At 33.2% G+C, this 22,126-nt stretch overlaps 3 protein-coding genes across 4 annotated transcripts in view; 2 read left to right on the top strand and 1 right to left on the bottom strand.

Annotated features, from left to right (window-relative positions):
• Nucleotides 1-6,707: 6,707 nt before the first annotated feature.
• Nucleotides 6,708-12,906, top strand: LOC100784917 (probable LRR receptor-like serine/threonine-protein kinase At4g36180). Its single transcript, XM_003523507.5, has one exon. The coding sequence runs from the start codon at nucleotides 7,021-7,023 to the stop codon at nucleotides 10,411-10,413; it is 3,393 nt and encodes a 1,130-aa protein (XP_003523555.3). The 5' UTR covers nucleotides 6,708-7,020; the 3' UTR covers nucleotides 10,414-12,906.
• Nucleotides 12,907-14,585: 1,679 nt separating this feature from the next.
• Nucleotides 14,586-19,016, bottom strand: LOC100791981 (probable 1-acylglycerol-3-phosphate O-acyltransferase). Of its 2 annotated transcripts, none has more exons than XM_003523590.5 (8): nucleotides 18,942-19,016; nucleotides 18,616-18,765; nucleotides 18,065-18,467; nucleotides 17,804-17,964; nucleotides 16,487-16,596; nucleotides 16,310-16,409; nucleotides 15,099-15,222; nucleotides 14,586-15,018 (listed from the first exon to the last, which is right to left on the bottom strand). In XM_003523590.5, the coding sequence occupies exons 2-8, from the start codon at nucleotides 18,753-18,755 to the stop codon at nucleotides 14,893-14,895; spliced, it is 1,164 nt and encodes a 387-aa protein (XP_003523638.1). In that variant the 5' UTR covers nucleotides 18,756-18,765; nucleotides 18,942-19,016; the 3' UTR covers nucleotides 14,586-14,892. The 2 variants fall into 2 exon arrangements, with proteins under 2 accessions (XP_003523638.1, XP_006577977.1); XM_006577914.4 differs by having other exon boundaries at nucleotides 18,935-18,980.
• A 2,474-nt stretch (nucleotides 19,017-21,490) lies between these two features.
• Nucleotides 21,491-22,126, top strand: part of LOC102660947 (protein DECREASED SIZE EXCLUSION LIMIT 1-like) — a 2,306-nt gene continuing 1,670 nt past the window's right edge. Inside the window, exons 1-2 of the mRNA XM_041015109.1 lie at nucleotides 21,491-21,496; nucleotides 21,634-21,740. Coding sequence (XP_040871043.1) covers nucleotides 21,491-21,496; nucleotides 21,634-21,740 — 113 coding nt within the window. The remainder of the gene's footprint in view (nucleotides 21,497-21,633; nucleotides 21,741-22,126) is intronic.

The following is a 22,126-nucleotide window of genomic DNA, read 5'->3' as shown; positions in this document are numbered from 1 at the left end:
TTTTTCTACGGACTTCCTTCTTTCTTCTTTTTTAACAACCTAATAATTTTGGCTGCAGGCTATTTTTTGCCATCTGAGAAAACCCTCCGTTGAGACTCCAGCCAAGATTAGCAGTAGGGGGGGAAACAGAAAACAAAAGAAAGACAATTTGTGCCAAGAAATCCGGATATGATATCTCGTTCCACCACGGGAAATTGAATTATTACAACAAATATATAAAATAATTTATACAAAAGAAAGAGAGACAGGAACGGAAGAAAGAAAAATGTAAAATGAGATAAGTATATAATGGAAAGAGATAAAAAAGAAAAAAAGAGTGTTGTATAAATTGTTATATTTTTTGTAGTTATATAGATTGTTATTTAATTTATTGTATAAATATTGAATAATTCTTAAACTTTTTATAAAATCTTCGGTTTCATAATATGATTTTCGTTTTACCATTCATTTTTTTATTATTAATTGACGCTTTTACTTTTCATTGAAATATTAAACTGGTCTCTAATAAGAAATAATTATTTTTCTTAATCTAGGTATAAAAAAAACCTTAAACGTCAATATGAAACGGAGAAAGTATTGATCTTCTCTAATAAGAAAGTATTTACCAGATAAAAAGGATATTAAATAATCTTCACATTTTCAAGACTTAAATATATTTATTTTTTATTCAATACTTTCTTGAGAAAAATACATATTATTAAATTACTAAATTATGTCCCACAAAATGCTAACTCAGTTGAGAAATTATTAAATTATTATAAGAAAAATGCATATTAGCATCAGCCAAAAGTTGGCGCTAATTAACTACTTTAGCTTCAGTGAAACAACGCCTTTGTTATTGCTACCGTAACCAACATTCATTTGTTTGCATCGATCCGTCAAGTCACCACTAAGAAGAACTTGTGGGTTTTTTTTTTATTTTTAGAGCAATGTTATTTTGCACGAAACGCACAAATTCATATCTAGAAGGTTATATTTTTTTTAATTATCTTTCGTACATTTTAGAATTTACGTTTTTTTAATACATATAAATCATATTATAATTGAAATCTATAATAAATAATTTTTAATATATAAATTATGTTTTAGAATTATTATAAATGATTTATATCGGGATATATTGTTGTTTTTAATTATTGATATTTAAAAAAAATACTCAAATTCAATTAGAAATTGAAGAAGTTGAAAGGCGTATTAAATACACAAGATGTTAAATTAAACCACTCAAATGATATTAAAATTTAAAAACATAAGATGTCAGATATGTTAGAGTGAAATTCACTTTATGAGATGAGAATATTCAAATGAAAGAAATTGACGGAGAGGGAGATAGAGACCTAATAGGTTGATAATGTAACTTTAGGCGTTAATAATATATACAGGAGGATAAAGGGATTTTTATTGATGCAAATAAAAAATAATGAAAGGAAACAAGTAAAGATTTGAATATAGTAAATAATAAAATTGTTATTTATTTATTTTATTTTTTAATTTATACAAATCTATCATTTTTCTTGTAAAATATACATCTCATACTAGGAAAACCAAATATCTCAATCAATTATTTTTTAAAACAATTAAATTGAATTATTGTTTGCTGATAAGATAAAATATAAGTGCAGATATCATAGTGCTTTTAGCTGTATTTTCCTATTGAAATTGAAATTTCATTTTAACAATATAAGTGTTAAAAGTTAACATTAGAGATAAACATGAACTACAACCAGTTTTAATTTAATTGGAAAAAACATTAAATTAGGAGTTTTGCTTTTCTTTATACAATTAAACCTGAATAAAAAGAAAAATAAATACGCTATTTATGTCTAACCATTAATTTCAACCCCGGTCATGTAGGTCAAGCCACGAAACCCACTAAATATATGACCCTCTGATATAACAACTCTACTTATTGTGTTCACATTGATCCATGAATTGATGTCGTACATTGATTACAATGTTGGCTAACCTACACACCCATTTATGAAAGAAGTAGCATAGAACCAACTCCCTGTCCTGGGTGGGTGAACCGTGAACTCCCTTCGTTTATATTTTACTTAATATCACTTTTATTTCATTATATTTTAATATTTTTTTATTTTAATATATTAAGTTTTAAAAAAAATTATTTTGATCATTTTTATTTTTAAAATTTTCATTTTGGTATATTAAATTTTAAAATTTTTATTCTGATTTTTTATATTTTTTAAATTTTCATTTTAATATTTTTTATGTTTTGAAAGTTTTATTTTAATATTTTTATTAATTTTCTTTAGCAAACATTTTTTTGTTAATTTTTAAATTTTAAATTAATTAATTTAAAATAATGATTGTTAAAAATTGAAACAAGATCCAAAATTATTACTGTAATGTTAGATTTAAAGTTTTTCATCACTGTTGTAACCTAATGTTTTTTTTTATCTATACTATTAGGTTGTGATGTGGTGTAATGGTGTTGTTGAATGGATGAAGATTGTAATTTGTTGGTTGATGATGACTATAGTGCTGCAAAGTTTGTATATATGAGTGAACAGTAATTTAGTTGCATGATTTATGTCGTAGTGGTTATAGAATTTGTAAAAGAAAATGATAGAGATTAGAGAAATAGATGATTAAATACATTTTAAAAAGATAGTGATGATTGTTAATTAATGTTTGTTAGCATAAATTAGAAGAAATAATTAAAATAAATTTTTTTAAAATATAAAGGATCAAAATAAATTTTTTAAAATTTAGTATACTAAAAGGAAACTTTTAAAAACCTAAAAATGATCAAAATAAAATTTTTAAAAACATGAATAATCAAAAAAAAATTAAAACTTAATATATCAAAATAAAATAATACTAAAATATAATACATCAAAAAGTGATATTTGTCATTTATATTTTAAACCACCAAATGCAAGAGAGCGTGATTGTTTTACATTAATTTATCTATATTTTCTTTTACACCCACTATAAAAATAGAATAACATGGGATGTAAAAAACAATGTACCCAACCCCCAACTTTATTATTTTGTGAATCTTTACTACCAAAACAATTCTCTTATGAACATTTTCGATCTAGGTAAGATTATTTCCCTTACAAGATACATGCGATACTAAAAAAGGGATGTGGTCCAAACATTTTTTTTTTATAATTTAGTCCAAACATTATTCAATGCAAACATGCATAGGTTCATGAAATTATAACGGATGTATTATAAATGCTATTTGATATGTCTACGTGAGTACTTGTTATATTTTCCCTTTATTTGGAGGAGAGGTTAACAAAGTCAATTCACCAACTTATGACAAAAACTTACTGCCTCTTTTTTTTTATGAAAAAAGATAGTATCCGAATTTTATATAAAAAAATTCAACTGCACAATTTTTCACCATTTAAAAAAACAGATTATACATTAAATGGTAACAGCTGGAATAAATTACGTTTAATTGTTAGGATTTGAAATGCAGGGATCTTGCAGTTGATTTTAAACTGAATGTGATCCTGTACTTTTTAATTACCTTACAGAAAGAGTAGCAGCATGAATAAATTACGTTGCATATACAGATATACTTATAACTTTTCCCGTATTTTCATCTTCTAGAAAGAAAAAAAAAAACTTTTCCCGTACTTTTAATGCATTTTTTTCTTATAAAGGGTACTTATTATGGATTGACGCACTATTATCGCACCCGATTTGCTGAATTTAATCTTTCACAAAGTGGAGTTGATCATTTCTTCTTAGTCAATCGACAATGGATAATGTAATATATGGTTCTCTTTCTTTTGTTTATACACTCCCCCAAATTAGAGCATTATAAAATCCTTTTGCTAACCTAAATACTTCCCATGAATTTCATATTTTGAAGAGGGCGTAAGGCTGCTAGATTGTGAACTGACAATGATATCAGAATTATTAAAAGGGAAACCATAAAAAAAAACTCTTATAATACGCTTTTTTATTATTAAATATTTTATATAAGTCCCATTAAACATAAAATGAGACTCACATTATAAAAACAAATCTCACATAAATTAATGAAATTTTTATTTCAATGACAGTGATACTTTAGTAGAAGAGGAATTAAGTTACTTCAAAAACAATTTTAAAAAAATTATTCTTCATTTTATCTTTTATTTTTTCTTAATCTAATGGCTACACACAAATTACTCATGATAATCATTAGATTAAAAAGAAATAAATGATAAAAATAAAAGTTTTTCTTTTAAAGTAACTCTTTCAACATTACTACTAAAATGACTTGATCCTTCTTTGTTTTGTTAACACTTTCTTAAACATGATTAATAGTGTTTGGTAAAAACAAAACCTAAATATGTTGAGCATTTTCTTTTATTCATTAAATTTTTGTATTTATTTATTTTTATCATCATGATTTTTCATTTCTCTGCAATTTATCTTTATTCAATTAAAAATTAAAATATTCAATTGAATATAATCATTGCTCTTTAATTCCAATTAAATCAATATATCCATACCTTTCTTTTTTGAAAACAATCGTATAATTGTAACTACAAATATCCATACTATTATTAAGATTATTATAATCATGAGGGTTGGGTACAGTAAAAAGGACTAATACTTAACGGTAAATCAAAGTTCAAATCTTTGTTAAAATTCAAAAATATCTAGATAATATTAAAAAATTTATAACAATTCAAATTCTTTTCAACTATCAAACTAAATTCCCTCCGTCCTTCTATTAAGGAATACTACATATTGAAAAAGGATAGAAAAATTATTCACCTTAGTGTGTAAATCCGATATATGTCAATTTTGGGGTGTTATTTTTTTGGGGGTCACGGGACGAGTTTAAGTTGTATACATATAAGGTATTTAGGTCATTTTAAATTCCAACTTATTTTGAATTTTCTTCTCTCTAAAAAGAGAAGATAAGTTAAACAAATTTTGAAAAAATAAAGCAGAGAACGAAATAAGTTTCTAAGGAAAAAAAAAGTTTTTATTTTAAAAGTTAGTTTAATAAGACACGGGTAGATATTTGTGGAAGGAAAAAAAAAAGTGATTTAGAGGGAATATTTCATTAAATTTGATTAGTCAAATTTTTCGGGATTAGTTAACAATATAATTGGTAGATATTTTGCATAAATATCATCTTAACAAATAATAATAAGAAAGGGTATGTTACTTAAGAACATATCATTCTCATTTATTTTAAATAATATGATTCAAGTGTACGTTACTTAAGAACTTTTAATTTAAAATATTTTTTTAGTTTAAAAATTCCAAAAATTCTAAGCAATTCTAACTTTAACTAACTTTTTTTAATTACAACTTTAAATTAATTCCTGGGATCTAAAAAAAAGTTACCATAAACACTATCTCAATATCTGAAATTACTTAAATAAATTTAAACAATTGTTTAAGAAAATCTGCATTTTCATTTTTCAATAGAATAATAGATATCCACGTATATTCATAAATATCAGTCAAAAATGCAAAAATTACTATTTTGCTATACGTAAGTTAAAGAGATAAAAAATTAAAATTAATAACGAAATTATGAAAATATTTTATTTGAGTCACACTACACATATCATTTCTATATTTATTAATTTAATATGTTACATCCAAATTTAAAATTTTAATATTAAATTTGAATAAAGGTTTGGTAAATTTAAATAATTACATTTGAGATCGACTAAGCTCAAGTTTATCACCATTAAAAAAAAGTTCAATTTTATTACAAAACTAAATTCCTTCAATTTAATAATCTGTAAAAGTTCAAATTTTTTATCTATATTTAAGTTGAGATAAACTAAATTCAAGTAATAGTAACATTTAACAACAATAAGAATAAAATAAAATAAATAATAGAGTAAAAGTCACGTAATTTAATAAAAAAATCTTAAAATACTTTCATTTAAAAATAAAATTTTTAGCATGAAAACTACATTCCTTCACTAACCGAAGTCGTGGAAGCTAATCAAGTTATTACCACCCTCCTTCTACCCTACACTCATTCATGATATTAAATTTTAATTCATATCTTCACGAAACCATATCTACTCCCCATTGTCATTTATATTTTTGTTCTTTAGTGCAAACATTGTCATTCTTAATATTAAATGGTAATTCATATCTTCACGAAACCATCACAACTTATGTATATTTTTATATTTTTTTCGCTGAATATCACTACTTATGTATATAGCCCATCTGTTTCAAGAAAATTACTATTTAAAAAATAATAAGTTAGTATATTTTAATTTTTTAAGTTTAAATTTGTTTTATCATATTGTCCGGATATTCAATTAATTATTTTTTTCACAATGAAATTATTTAAAATTAAAGACAAAGTTAAGAAAATAACTAATATAAAATGAAAAGAAAGTAATGTGAAAGTTTAAGTACTTGAGATTTGAGATGGAAAAAGGAAATTTTATAATAAAAAATAAAAGCCCAAATTCGATACAATTATTAAGAAAATTAATAATTTTATTTGTTTACAAAATAAAAATATTAAATAATAATAATACAACAACATATTTTCTGGATTACCTTGAAAATGGATCGACTAAATTTATAATATAGTTTTTTGACAAAATAATTTGATTCATCAAATAAAGAGAGAAATTGATAATAAAAATAAAGTATAATTTTTTTTTCTTATTAAAAAATTGAAATAAAAAAAGATGTTTATTATTTTGAATTTTAAGTTTGAAGAGAAATATGAGTTATTTGAATTTGGCTTCCCCCTTGAATAAGTAATAGGACCAATGAGGGTTAAACTCAACTGCAGAAAAACAGCTAACAAACAGTAACATGGTGAGGTAATAAGATAGTGCGTGGACCACAAAGACCAGAACCAGACCTCATTCATGTAAAGATCCCAAAGGCACCAGACACTCTTCTACTTGTACGTCAAACCATTGCATTTGCGAGGAACATACAAACGCTCCTCTCTATTCTCCATTCTACAAGTACACACAAACAGACAAAAACCACTTTAAGCTCTCACTATCACCAGTTCACCACCACCACCGTTTATCCTCCCAAATGGCTACAACGGTTATATTCTTCAGCTTCACCCTCGTCGCCTTCTTCGCCACCCTAACCTTGGCACACAACAACACCTCGTTTGAGATTCAAGCCTTGACCTCTTTCAAGCGCAGCCTCCACGACCCTCTGGGTTCCTTGGACGGTTGGGACCCTTCCACTCCTTCAGCACCCTGCGACTGGCGCGGCATTGTCTGCCACAACAACCGAGTCCACCAGCTCCGCTTACCGCGTCTCCAACTCTCGGGTCAACTCTCTCCTTCTCTCTCCAATCTTCTTCTACTCCGCAAACTCAGTCTCCACTCCAACGACCTCAACTCCTCCATCCCCCTTTCTCTCACGCGTTGCGTCTTCCTACGCGCCGTTTACCTCCACAACAACAAACTCTCCGGCCACCTTCCTCCTCCGCTTCTAAACCTCACCAACCTCCAAATCCTCAACCTCGCCCGCAACCTCCTCACCGGAAAAGTCCCCTGCTACCTCTCCGCCTCCCTCCGGTTCCTCGACCTCTCCGACAACGCCTTCTCCGGTGACATTCCGGCCAACTTCAGCTCCAAATCATCTCAGCTCCAGCTCATCAACCTCTCCTACAACAGCTTCTCCGGAGGAATACCTGCCTCCATCGGAACGCTGCAATTTCTTCAGTACCTATGGTTAGACTCAAACCACATTCACGGAATCCTACCTTCCGCCCTCGCGAACTGTTCCTCTCTGGTGCACCTGACCGCAGAGGATAACGCTCTCACTGGACTTCTTCCTCCTACCCTCGGATCCATGCCCAAGCTTCAAGTCCTTTCGCTTTCGCGGAACCAGCTTTCGGGTTCGGTCCCCGCGTCTGTGTTCTGCAACGCGCACCTGCGAAGCGTGAAGCTCGGGTTTAATTCCCTCACGGGTTTTTCCACGCCGCAAAGTGGTGAATGCGACAGCGTTTTGGAGGTTTTGGATGTTAAAGAGAACGGCATTGCTCACGCGCCGTTTCCCACGTGGTTGACCCACGCTGCGACCACGTCGTTGAAGCTTCTCGATGTTTCTGGAAACTTCTTTGCCGGCTCTCTGCCGGTGGACATTGGGAACCTTTCCGCGTTACAAGAGTTGAGAATGAAGAATAATTTGTTATCCGGTGAAGTTCCGGTTAGCATTGTGAGTTGTAGGTTGTTGACGGTTCTTGATCTTGAGGGTAACCGGTTCTCTGGGTTAATTCCTGAGTTTCTTGGGGAACTGCCGAACCTGAAGGAATTGTCTCTTGGCGGTAACATTTTTACCGGTTCGGTTCCTTCTAGTTATGGAACGCTTTCTGCGCTTGAGACGCTGAATTTGAGTGATAATAAGTTAACCGGTGTGGTGCCTAAGGAGATCATGCAATTGGGGAACGTGAGCGCTTTGAATTTGAGCAATAACAATTTTTCGGGTCAAGTTTGGTCTAATATTGGGGACTTGACGGGTTTGCAGGTTCTTAATTTGAGTCAGTGTGGCTTTTCAGGAAGGGTTCCTAGTTCGTTGGGGAGTTTGATGAGACTAACGGTTTTGGATTTGAGCAAGCAGAACCTCTCGGGTGAGTTGCCCCTTGAGGTTTTCGGGTTACCGAGTCTGCAAGTTGTGGCGCTTCAAGAAAACCGTTTGAGTGGTGAAGTTCCTGAGGGTTTCAGCAGCATAGTTAGTTTGCAGTATCTTAACCTCACCTCAAATGAATTTGTTGGTAGCATTCCAATAACTTATGGATTCCTTGGTTCTTTGAGGGTTCTCTCTTTGTCTCACAATGGTGTTTCTGGTGAAATACCTCCCGAGATTGGTGGTTGTTCGCAACTTGAAGTTTTTCAGCTGCGGTCAAATTTTCTAGAGGGTAACATTCCGGGTGATATCTCTCGGCTCTCTCGTTTAAAGGAGCTTAATTTGGGACACAACAAGTTGAAAGGTGATATCCCAGATGAAATATCGGAGTGTTCTGCTTTGAGTTCACTCTTGTTGGATAGTAATCACTTCACGGGTCATATACCAGGCTCCTTATCAAAATTGTCAAATTTGACAGTGTTGAACCTTTCTTCAAATCAATTGATAGGGGAAATTCCGGTTGAACTATCAAGCATTTCTGGTTTGGAGTATTTCAATGTGTCTAATAATAACCTCGAGGGTGAGATTCCTCACATGCTAGGTGCTACATTCAATGACCCTTCTGTGTTTGCAATGAACCAAGGGCTATGCGGGAAGCCCTTGCACAGAGAATGTGCAAATGAAATGAGGAGAAAGAGGAGAAGGCTAATAATCTTCATAGGGGTGGCCGTGGCTGGTTTATGCCTTTTGGCATTGTGTTGCTGTGGCTATGTTTACAGCCTCTTGAGGTGGCGCAAGAAGCTTCGAGAAGGGGTAACCGGTGAGAAGAAAAGGAGCCCCACAACAAGTAGTGGAGGAGAGAGAGGTAGCAGAGGGAGTGGGGAAAACGGGGGACCAAAACTAGTGATGTTCAACAACAAGATCACGTTGGCGGAGACATTGGAAGCAACGAGAAACTTCGACGAAGAGAACGTGTTGAGCAGGGGAAGATATGGCCTTGTGTTCAAAGCCTCCTACCAAGACGGAATGGTTCTCTCCATTCGTCGTTTTGTTGATGGGTTCATAGATGAAAGCACCTTCCGCAAAGAAGCAGAATCACTGGGCAAAGTGAAGCATAGAAACTTAACAGTTCTACGTGGTTACTATGCAGGCCCACCCGAAATGAGACTTCTTGTGTATGACTACATGCCCAACGGGAACTTAGGAACACTACTTCAAGAGGCTTCTCAGCAAGATGGCCATGTGCTGAATTGGCCAATGCGTCACCTCATTGCGCTAGGCATAGCTCGCGGTCTAGCTTTCTTGCATTCGGTGCCAATAGTTCATGGAGACGTGAAGCCGCAAAATGTTCTCTTTGATGCAGATTTTGAAGCCCATTTGTCTGAATTTGGGTTGGAGCGGTTGACAATAGCAGCACCAGCTGAAGCATCATCGTCCTCCACCCCAGTTGGGTCCTTAGGGTATGTTTCACCGGAAGCGGCATCGAGTGGGATGGCCACCAAGGAGGGTGACGTGTATAGCTTTGGGATTGTGTTGTTGGAGATACTAACGGGGAAGAAACCGGTGATGTTCACGGAGGATGAGGACATAGTGAAGTGGGTGAAGAAGCAGTTACAAAGGGGCCAAATTTCGGAATTGTTGGAGCCAGGGTTGCTTGAGCTTGACCCAGAGTCTTCGGAATGGGAAGAGTTTTTGTTGGGTGTGAAAGTTGGTCTCCTATGCACAGCAACGGATCCTCTTGATCGACCATCCATGTCTGACGTTGCTTTCATGCTCCAAGGTTGCCGGGTTGGACCAGAAATTCCATCATCAGCTGATCCCACAACACTACCTTCCCCTGCATGATAACAAAAAACAATTGACTAGAAATTATTCAAGCAAGTTTTTTTTTTTTTTTTGTTAATGTTCACTTTAAATATGTAAAAAAAAAATAGAAATTGTTTTCTAATTTCTATGGAATTGAATTAAATTATCACATTTTTTGGAGAGGGTCCATGGTGGGGTTTTTATTTTATTGGTTCTATAATCTACTACTGTTGCGCCAAAAGAAGAATTCTTGTGGCTTTTAGAAAACGGCGCCGTTTTTAGGTGGTCTTACGAAAATGCTTGTTCGAGACAACGAACGACGAAATGATTCCCGCCGACAGGAGGAGCTCCATGATGGCGCTCAAACAAAGCAATGTGTCCACGTGTCGAGTCAGGAACACCGCGGAAAGTTACCGTTATTATGACATGGAGCTTGGAATGGATCAGACAAACGCATCGAAAAAGAGGAATGGGACGTCTGAATTTGTCGCCTTTCAAAAAAAAATTTCCTTTGATTCTAGGGTTTAGAAAAGGTAACCACAATATGATTCCTAATGAAATTGATATTTGAATAGAAAAGGTAACCACAACATAAGTGCAAAGATTTTATTGCTGAGTTTTGAATGTTTTGTATTACTTATATATTTCTCTAATGGAATAACGAGATAGAGGTCAGAACAGCTCATATAACCGTTTGGAATACTACAAAAAACTTATTTGTGAACTGAAATTTGTTTTTGAGCATTTGATTCGCGCCACCTCGGATACCACTGATTTAGAATCGAGACCCACACCCACACCACCTAGTGCTTCAAGACTGTGTTACTGGGACTGAATAGTTCATTGCCTTCCAATATTAAATCATGATGATTTGAGGTACACCGACCTAAGTGAGAACCAGTAAGTTTATAAGTGTACTAAACTGTTTCCTATATTATTGTTTTTGTCGTTGAATAAAGGCTACAATGAGACTAAGCTTAAGATATCAAGTATACTACTCAACTCAAGTATCTCCACTAAATCGATCCTAGTAGTTTTTTCGTATATTATGTTATTATAACATGTACTTTTTAAATTATTATGTGTATGTATTTTGTTGTTCTCAATTATTAAGTTTTGAAATCAAAGAAGTTACAATTATAATTATCTTTTGAAGTGCATCTCCGTTGAGAAGAAATCCGGGAAAGAAGCCACTAACTAATATACAAGTGAATCTTCTTTGATGATGATAACTGCCAACTGGGGTCCATGGGTAAACCCCCAAAAGGCTACATTTTTAACTTCACTGTCATTTTATATCTTGGTGAAAAATGGACTAACAGTACTACGGTATGTTCGATTTTGATAAAGGGTGTGATTGGGTTCTGGGTATTTTGAGCAGGAACTTGAACCCTAGTGCGTTGTCGCACCCTCACTAATTATGTGATGCAATTTATGTATTGGCACGAAAAATGTTATGTATGCCATGGGTCCCAACAATAAAATGGAATCCAATTCCCAGACACTGACAGTTGAATTGGAAAAGACGGGAAGATGATATAATGTTGTTTGTGTGATAAAATAAATACGATGGTATATTGCATGGCCGAAAACAAAAGGCATGCGTTAATGAATTCCTATGATATGAATTCTTTGAAGTTGTAAGATAGTCCCACGTCTAATGGCCCACAACCAAAAACCCGGAATTTAATAGCTCATGCACTTCTGCACTTGGCAGACTCAGTCACTCGGCGTATTTAGTGCGGTAAACGATGGGTCGTTTTCAATTTTCCTTTCAATGACAGTCCACGGGAGAGAAGAGAAAAGGGTGAAAAGTACAGAGAAAGCAGCTGGCTGTCATTGTTTTTATACATATTTTTTCTAATTTTAATAACCTCAGTCCGAGCTAGTGAGTTGTTGTGTGAGTAGGAGTATATAATGAGGCCGTCTAGGGTGCCAAAGAAAGTTGTGAAAAAAGCAACATCTGATTCTTATCCGTCAGATATAGTGCCAAAGAAAGTTGTGAAAAAAGCAACATCTGATTCTTATCCGTCAGATATAAAAATTAAAATATTTAATGGTTGGGATGTGTAAAGAGTTATCGGTTAATAGAAGAATCATGTAAAAAAAACAACGAATGAATTATGTCCGTCGAATTGAAATATTAAAAAATTCCTGGTTTAGTGATTGCTTTTTTAGAAGTATTGTTTTTTTGATACAAAGATGGTAGACTTTTGGACTTGTAAACCTCATCGAAAATACCTACGCCCCTCACCTCTTGCCTGGTGCCTTGATTATTCTTGGTTTTGTGTAATCAAACACTAATCTCGACATAATTTGAATCTGTTAGATAAAAACAATACGATAGACTTTGTTTACAAATGAAAAAGTAGCTGCGGCTGGCGATGTCGAAACTGCATCTGATGGTTGTACATATCCTATCCTGTATCATCAAGCAAACCCATATATGCATCTTGAGAGGATCAGGGGGGAAGGGAAGGGGGGGGGGGGGGGGGGGTGTGGGGGGAGTAAGGAGTAAAAAACAGATTTGTTTATTGACATTATCAAGATAAGTTGCACCTTGTATCAGTATGCTTGGTGAAAGAGTAGACCTCGGTTTTGTAGTGCGGTTTATTTCTGACTAATGAATATTAAAGCCTGTAGCGTAGGAAAGAGGCATACTTGGAAATGTAGAACTAGCATTCAGCCAAAAGAAATATATAAAAAACATACCTCAAAAATTTGTTCATAAAGAGACCATGAGGCAAATTTTAGGTAAACTTCAACTTTCTTTGCTTTGCAGATTTTAGGTAAATATCCTAAATTCTAAGGCTAATGCCATATGTGGGCTTTAGTCGAAGTTTTGTTAAGGCCCTACTTCTCTGTATTTTAAAAAACGGATTCCTCATTCACTTGTCTTGATGCACCACTATTCTTGATTTTGTGTGCAATGTTTAATCCTCCATCACTTTGGTGTTGCAGTGCCTCAGAGTGGAAGGTGCCCACCGCTTTCAATCAAAACATCAATATAACAACGAAAAAATAACTAACAGGGACAATTGAACAAACTGCAACACTAACAATAAAAACCGATAAAAGAGTGGAAATACCTTCACCAAATACGGACTTCCTCGAAGTGATGACCAGATTTTACATGACTCCTCACAGCTGCCTTAAGCCTGACGCGCTTGCCATTTGCATCACCAATCACCAACCAACACCGAACAAGGTAAAACAAACGTAAAAACCCAAACACGGCGGTAAGCCAAACCCGACATTCAAACTGCAGTTTGTTCACGACTAAGCCTTACCCTTCTCGAGGTTTGACGAAACCCTCAATGTTAGTTGCGGATTTGGCCTCGAAGTTCCCCTAACCTCGGTTTTCTTTCGTCTTCCCTTTCAATCTTGCTCAACGAACACAACGTTCAGCTTTGATCGTTTTACCGCGACCAAGCCAATGCTCTACTCAATAGTGTTGAACAAAGACACAACTCTGCTTCAATCGCAAAATCGCCACCTCTGCTAGGGTATGCAAGGTTCTACTTTCCGCGAAAGGGAAAACTGGAGCGTTCTTCCTCATTACAACCCCGTTACCTTACCCTCAACAAATCCCAACGATAACCCTTGACGCATCCCAACCATTAAAAATTTTAATTTTCATATCCGACGGATAAGAATCAGACATTGCTTTTTTTGAAACATTCGTAGGATGCGAAAGTAGTTTTACTTTCGCACCTAGACACCGTCATATATAATATAATACATCCATTCACCCATCCGTTAAAACAAGTACTCAGTGGCCGGCTTAAACTTGTGTAGTTCTTTCGCACCTGAAAGCATTGCCGCATTACCAACCGTTTCTTGATTGGGACATTTTTCCATTGCAACCAGAGTTGTGAGAGAGGAAAAGGGTAAAAATTTGCAACTTACTAAGCAGGAAGTGAGCAATTCCTGAGGATAGTGACTGTGAGGGGCCTCCAATAAATCAGAAGATATTTTTCTTGAGAAAAATATTGCCTTATGCTACAATAAAGCCTTCACAACATTGATATATCCTTTTCCTTCGTTTTTAATTATATGACTTCTTTTAAAAAATTATTTATTCTTTTTATAACATTATTTTCTAATTTTTAAATATATTAATTATTATTTTTCCTATAAAGTCTTATTTAATTATTTTTTCTCCAAACATTAATAAAAAAAATTAAGTGAATAGAAAAATAAAAGAATAATTTGGAGTAACAATACAATTAATTGACAAATTTAATATAACTAACTACTTTTCCTAAACGACATGAATTATTAGTTGAATGAAGTCATAATATCTTATGAGCAACAAGATTTAAAATAGAACAATTTCCAGGGAAGAAATTTCTCCTACAAATCGATTTTTGTTGAAGTTGCTATTACAAATATTTTCAGTAAATTCCACTTTACTGAAACAATATACATATGATTTCATTCAATTATGAAATTTAATTAGTAAAAAAAAATATTAAAATACATATAGACAGGAATAGCACAAAATTAAGACCTAACCTATGCAGAGGTTAGCCCTTTAGGAAGAGATTCATTGTCTGGATCAGGTGTAAGAAACCTTCGACAAGCATAAAAAACAGCTGAATGGAAGGCAGTTGGGTTGTCAATGAACGCAAAGTGCCCACCCTGCAACAAGTAAATATTTTTTTAGTTCCCATAATATATAGAAAATAACTTCATATTAAGGGAAATGGGAAAAGATATACCTGAGGAATCCTGATGATTTCGCATGGAACCTTCATATGCTTGCGAGCTTCTTGGGCACCTTGATAATTCATCCAGTCTTGGAAACCATACATGAAAGTGGTGGGCACCTTCCACTCTGAGGCACTGCAACACCAAAGTGATGGAGGATTAAACATTGCACACAAAATCAAGAATAGTGGTGCATCAAGACAAGTGAATGAGGAATCCGTATTTTAAAACACAGATAAGTAGGGCCTTAACAAAACTTCGACTAAAGCCCACATATGGCATTAGCCTTAGAATTTAGGATATTTACCTAAAATCTGCAAAGCAAAGAAAGTTGAAGTTTACCTAAAATTTGCCTCATGGTCTCTTTATGAACAAATTTTTCAGGTATGTTTTTTTGTATATTTCTTTTGGCTGAATGCTAGTTCTACATTTCCAAGTATGCCTCTTTCCTACGCTACAGGCTTTAATATTCATTAGTCAGAAATAAACCGCACTACAAATCCGAGGTCTACTCTTTCACCAAGCATACTGATACAAGGTGCAACTTATCTTGATAATGTGAATAAAAAAATCTGTTTTTTACTCCTTACTCCCCCCCCCCCCTGATCCTCTCAAGATGCATATATGGATTTGCTTGATGATACAGGATAGGATATGTACAACCATCAGATGCAGTTTCGACATCGCCAGCCGCAGCTACTTTTTCATTTGTAAACAAAGTCTATCGTATTGTTTTTATCTAACAGATTCAAATTATGTCGAGATTAGTGTTTGATTACACAAAACCAAGAATAATTAAGGCACCAGGCAAGAGGTGAGGGGCGTAGGTATTTTCGATGAGGTTTACAAGTCCAAAAGTCTACCATCTTTGTATCAGAAAAACAATACTTCTAAAAAAGCAATCACAAAACCAGGAATTTCAAAACATTTTTCAAGCAGGAGTCCCACCCATCCTTGGACCAAACTGATTTCAAGATGTCTCAAGAAGTGTTTTTTTTAACCAAACTAGTGTTTTTTAACCAAAAACATGTTTCAAGAAGCAGTGTAATGTATATGCTGATTTTGTATCATAAATAAAAATCATTCTAATTGTGACATGGGATTGTTGAACTCCAGATTCCAGAAGACATGACATTTGAAATCTGAATACATTTTTAAGATAATAACTAATCAGTTGAAGACAAATTGCAATTTAACAATAGGAAGAGAATGATCACCAAACCTGAGAAGAAGGGGCATCCTAGCAAATGCTCCAAATGAAAAAATATATTTTAAGCACAGCTCTCCACTAGCTTTGGCCGCCAATGTGTGGTAAACATAGTCTTTAATAAACAGAAAGACTAAAATTAGAATGTACTCTTACATTTATCCCATTTATCAATGTGTTATCTAGCAATACCTGTCAGCAATGTTGATTCCTCTTCAGTCAGTATTTCCCCAGTTGAATGTGTACCAAACCTAGCACTTGTATACTTGCGGACTATGTTGGGACCCCAAGGACCTAAACCCCTGCCACATATATATAAGAAAAATATTAAACAAAGACGACTTAATAAAATCAAATGATCAACATAACAGCAACTAATGCTATGTTTGGTACCACAAATGATGATTCTATTCCAAAGCTTTATTCAATCAAATCTGTGTTCTCATGTTTGTTGACAAAAAACAGCAGATGGCTCATTCCATTGAACTATGAATCGCGATTCCTTCCCAAAGAGGTGGAATTGGTGATTCCATACTTCATGGAATGAGATTTAATTTATTTTTTCTAACATATCCTCATTTATTTTCAAGAATGACAATTATTACCCTTTATTAAAGTTCTCTTTTATAAAATCTCATTTTATTTTTAACCTAACTTTCATGTAGTAAAGTAATTTTAAATATTTATGTCAAAATATTTAAAGAATAAAAGTAATGTATATATGTGAAAAATAATATATATATATATATATATATAACAATGTTGCAGGAATATAATAGTGATCCATAGTTTTATCAAAAAAATGTCATAAAAAATTAATGTATTTTATCCAAAACATGTGCATATACTCTCATAGTCCTACAAACAAGCTTTTTCTCTATTTTCTGGCAACACCATTTTTTATTAAAAAAATGAATTTGAACATTATACATTAGAAGAGAGTTAATCCTCTTTCCTTTTTTCTAGTAAGTGTAAATGTCATTTGGATATTCAAACCTACATTTATTCCATGTACCAAACAATTCAATGGATTGGAAACTTATTCCATTTCAAGAACAAACAAATTTTATATAGGGAATGATCTTTCATTCCATTTTAACTAATTTCATTCCATTCCTATTCTGTGGAATTATCATTTCTTGTACCACATTGACATAAGTAAACCAAGAAGGCAACAAAACTAGTGCATTTAAGTTAAACCCATATTGCTTGATTTATAGATTGAATGTGGCATATATAGAATACAAACTTCTTCCTTCAAGTAGAATCAACCCCTCGTCACCACAACCTACCATCTGTCCATCCCATATAATATGTGAATGGCATCAATGGCAAATGGTTTGCAATATATAGAACCCATCATCCAACAATAAATAGATCATATGAATGCAAGTCAATATGCTAGTCTACTTCAGTGACAACAAAATCACTATAGATATTAAAGGAAGTAAGTCAGACAATATTATTCTGAACATATAAGGTAACAGAAATGGGATAGAGCAGTTTTACCTGACAAGTTTCTGAGGTGTGAAATTTGATTCCCAAAGATGGTTCAAAACTGCCCCCTTCCATGTTGCTCGAAACCTTGTTATCCACTCAGACTTTGCATCTGATTCAGATGAAAATCCAGCAGATCCAACCAGAATCAAGTGTTGTACATGCTCAGGGTGCTATATTAAAATGATCAAAATAGACATCAGAACGATTAATAGAAGAAAGTAAACAAGTCACAATACTTAGCATTTTAGTGCAATGTGGGAAGAGATTCACCTTGAGCGCATATTTGGCAGCAACATAACCACCAAAAGAATGTCCGAGCAGTATAAAATTGCTCAAGTTTTTGGCTTTTCTCCATTCCTCAAAAGAATCAATAAACCATGCCTCAGTTTCTTCAGTGCTTTTGCATGTGAAATCAGGTCTGCTCGATCCACCCCATCCAAGTTGATCAACAGCAATGACTCTAAATCGAGACGCAAGCGCGTCAAAATTGCGAAAAAAGAACCCCTGTGAAGCAGCATAACCATGAATCATGACAAGCGTTGGAGAATGGGGTTTACTGTCAAATGTAACGGTGTTAATAAACCGCGGCTCGTTGCTGGATGAACGGAACCACCTCACTTTGGAGCCAGGAGGACCAGAGCCAATGTTAACATGCTCTTGAACATAACCAGTCCTGCCAAACCCAAACAACAATCCATAACCATCGCACATAAAAGTTACAGAGTATAAAAAAGCTAACTTTCCATTTTAATAACAATCAATCCCCAAAAATATAGGAGGCGAATAAATTTGAAGTTTAGGGTTTAGAATTGATTACTTACTTGACGACGGAAAGAAGGCGCTTCTCGGCAGCGATGATGTGATCGGTGGAAGTGGGAATCCAACGAGGCCAGAACCTGGAGCTGCTTCTGGTGGTTTTGGAGGTTACTCCGACGTCGTTCTTGGTTATCTCTTCCGCCATTATAATGAACCTTCAAAATTGATTTGATTCGATGATGAAATTATGATTGCGGAGCAAGCAATAGCAAAACAAGAAAGCTTATAGACGCGGAATAAATCAATTAAATTAAAATGATGATTGAGAAGGCAACGAAACGAAAGAATATATAAGAATGAAGAAGACATGTAAAGAGGAGCAACTGCTTACGCGAGCAGTGACGCGCATCCATGACTCTTTCTCTTTCCGCCACCTCTAGATTCTTAGCACCTTCTTCATATTTTTAATCTTGGAATTTTTACTAGTTCCTACAAAAATAAATAAATTTATTATGTTTCAATAATCATATAAAATTATTATTTTTTCTCTTCTGTTTACACTATTTATTGTCAGTTTACTAAATATTACATATTTTAAGTTCCTTTTAAAGGTAAGTTTTCAAGAGTATAAATTTTATGTATTAAATTTAATTTAAAAATCATTTTTTTATTCTTTTCTATAAATTTCTTTTAAATTATTTTTTATTTTAACTTCATATCTTATATGCGTGATCAAATAATACACAACTATTTAATTATTGCAGTAAAAAAATCTCTTTAATTATTAAGTATTTTTTTAAAAAAAATTATCCCTCTAACTTGTGATTTTTTTTCTTGAATTTTGAAGAATGAATTCTTCTTCAATAAATCTAAACAATATATAAACCAATAAGTAACCCGAGTAATGTATGTGGTGTATCTACAAAACTTAAAAAACATTGTACACAAATAATTTATTAACAAATAATTATTTTAGTAATAAAAAATAATATATATATATATATTAAAAAATATTTCGATTAATGAAATTTATTTTAATATTAATTAAAAAATATTCTATAACATCTAAATAAATAACTAAAAATAATTAATATTAATATGATTTAATTTAATGTAAAAAACATGACAGATAATGTATTATAAGAAAAATACACAATTACCAATTAACTATGACATAATTAATAAATAATTTTATTTTTTAAACATGTGATCATGGGTTGAATTCTAAAAGATACAAGACTTTGTAAGAAAAGAAAGTAAGAATTATTATGTGATTTCATGATACTTATTTGAGGTTTCAAAATTAATATATATGTGTGATAACTTAATTGTATTTCAAATTTGTTAGATAACTATTTTTATTCTATTTTAAATTTCATACATTTTGATAATCTTAATTTTCAATTTCTCAACACAAAATTTCACTCAACAGTTAAAATAATATATAATAGGGATGCAACATATTATTGATTTGTATAAATTATTAAAATGAAAAAGTGCATAAAATATTTAAATAACTGTATGTATTTATTATTTAATGTATAAGAATTTTGTTTTAACTGCATTTGTGTCATTTTTTTTTTGTTTTTGAATCGCAATGGGATTATTGCTTCCTGCACTCCCACGTTGTTTTCTGCACTCTTTCTGAAATGTTTTTAAACCTTCGGGAAGCCAAAAAAGAAGAGCATTCCAGAAAGAAAAAAGAAGTACGGGAAGCAACATGTGAGGTACAGAAAACAATAGCCTCGTAATGGCTACTTCTACCCACGTGACCTTGTGGGCTTTCAGTCTACGGCCCATATTGTAACTGTTGGCCATTTAAAGTTTTAAACCACTCCCTCCTTCCGTTTCCGTCCGCCTCACCGCCGTAGCAGCATCTCCGGCGTCCTCTCCGTCTTACCCGACAGAAAAGAAAATCCTCCACTCTCAAAAATTCCGAGACCGACCCTCTCCGCAAAGAGCACGTGACATTCCCATTGTTCCGCTGCTTAAATTTCATGACTTTTTGAGTTCAAGTTCGTGGGTCTGCTGTTCGTTGATTTCGTGGCTTGTTACTGCAATTTCAAGCACGAGTTGCAGCCCTTAATTGAATTGAAGTAATGAACACTTGCTTCTTTGGTTCTTCCAATCCCCAACTGTCCAACCAACCAGGTATATGCTTCAGTTTTTTTCTTTCTTTGGACAATTGCAAATTCATGTTGTGAAAGCCGTTCTCTGTTTGGTGCGGTTATTGAAAAATAAAAAATATGATGTCATGCTGATGCTTTATTATTCATATTCCAATTGTTTTCATTTGAAACTCATTCTGTATTCATTTCCGCTCTAGGAATTAGAAAGACTAATTGATTTTAGAATTTAGAGTTATTATATCAGTGTGTCAATTGCCATTTTATTATTGTTTTGTTGTTTTATTTTTCTCAAAGAATTTTCCTTCGATATGAGAAGCTCAAAGAGTTAAATGTAATCTTCTGCTCAAACACCAATAGAATCTGTAGATCCTTGCTTGTGTTAGTGTTTGATTTTCAATTCAGTTTATTTTCTGTCTGTATAATTCGCTCTGTCTCTCTGGTTGCCTTGTATCCATGGTACAACAATACCAAAACAACTGTGTTTTCTTCTAAGATGTACATTTTTGTACCTAAATCCGAAGGACTCATGTAATCAGAGTCATACAAACTGGCCAATGACTTCAGATATAAAGATAAAAGGGTGAATACTTGCGTCAACTTGGATGTTAAATCATTCATTTGATTAGAGATTGTTTTCCTCTCGTAACATGCTAAATTTGTATGAATAAACGGGGATCAAGATATATTCAGTAAGTAAACTACCTAGTTAGTATTTACACGTCTTCAGTGATAATAAATATGGACTTGCTGTTGCACTCAGTTGGTATGACTAACAACAGAATAGCTATAAGGCAGGGTATAGGAACAGGAAATGACAGTTTGCTTAATTGTATTTCATGATTATTTTCTATGGAATTTTTTATATGATGGTTTGTCACTCTGCAGGTTAATGTTTTCTACACCCTTTTTTCAGCTTATTTATGTTTTTTCTTACATATATTGTTTTGACTAAAGGGTACTTGTGTGGTCAAGAAAGAAATCAGTTTGGAGCGACCAGGCATCTCAGGCACCTCAATTCGGCCTGATGGAAAAATTGCTGCAACTGCTGGCTGGGACCACAGGTTTTTAACCGTCCTCTGTGTTTATTAATTCAATATAGTATGAAAAAAAAATTAAAGTTCAAATTTACATTAGGATTCATTTTATGTAATGATATTTGAGAAGAAGAAAAAATGTAAAGAACATAATGTAAGATGCGTGACGAAGAAGTCTTGTGACACGCATTAAGAGAGTAAATTAGGAGGGCTCTTACTCTCAAGAATGAAGACCACAGGTTTTTAAATGTCCTCTTTGTTTATTAATTCAATATAGTATGAATTTTTTTAAAAAATATGTTCAAATTTAAATTAGGATTCAATTTATGAAATAATATTTGAGAAGAAAAAATGTAAAGAACATAATGTAAGATGCACATTTAGAGAGTAATTAGGATCCCAAACTCTGCAAC

This window comes from Glycine max, chromosome 4, assembly GCF_000004515.6.
Source record: "Glycine max cultivar Williams 82 chromosome 4, Glycine_max_v4.0, whole genome shotgun sequence".
Classification (NCBI taxonomy): Eukaryota; Viridiplantae; Streptophyta; class Magnoliopsida; order Fabales; family Fabaceae; genus Glycine; species Glycine max.
This window is presented reverse-complemented; position numbering and strand designations above follow the sequence as displayed.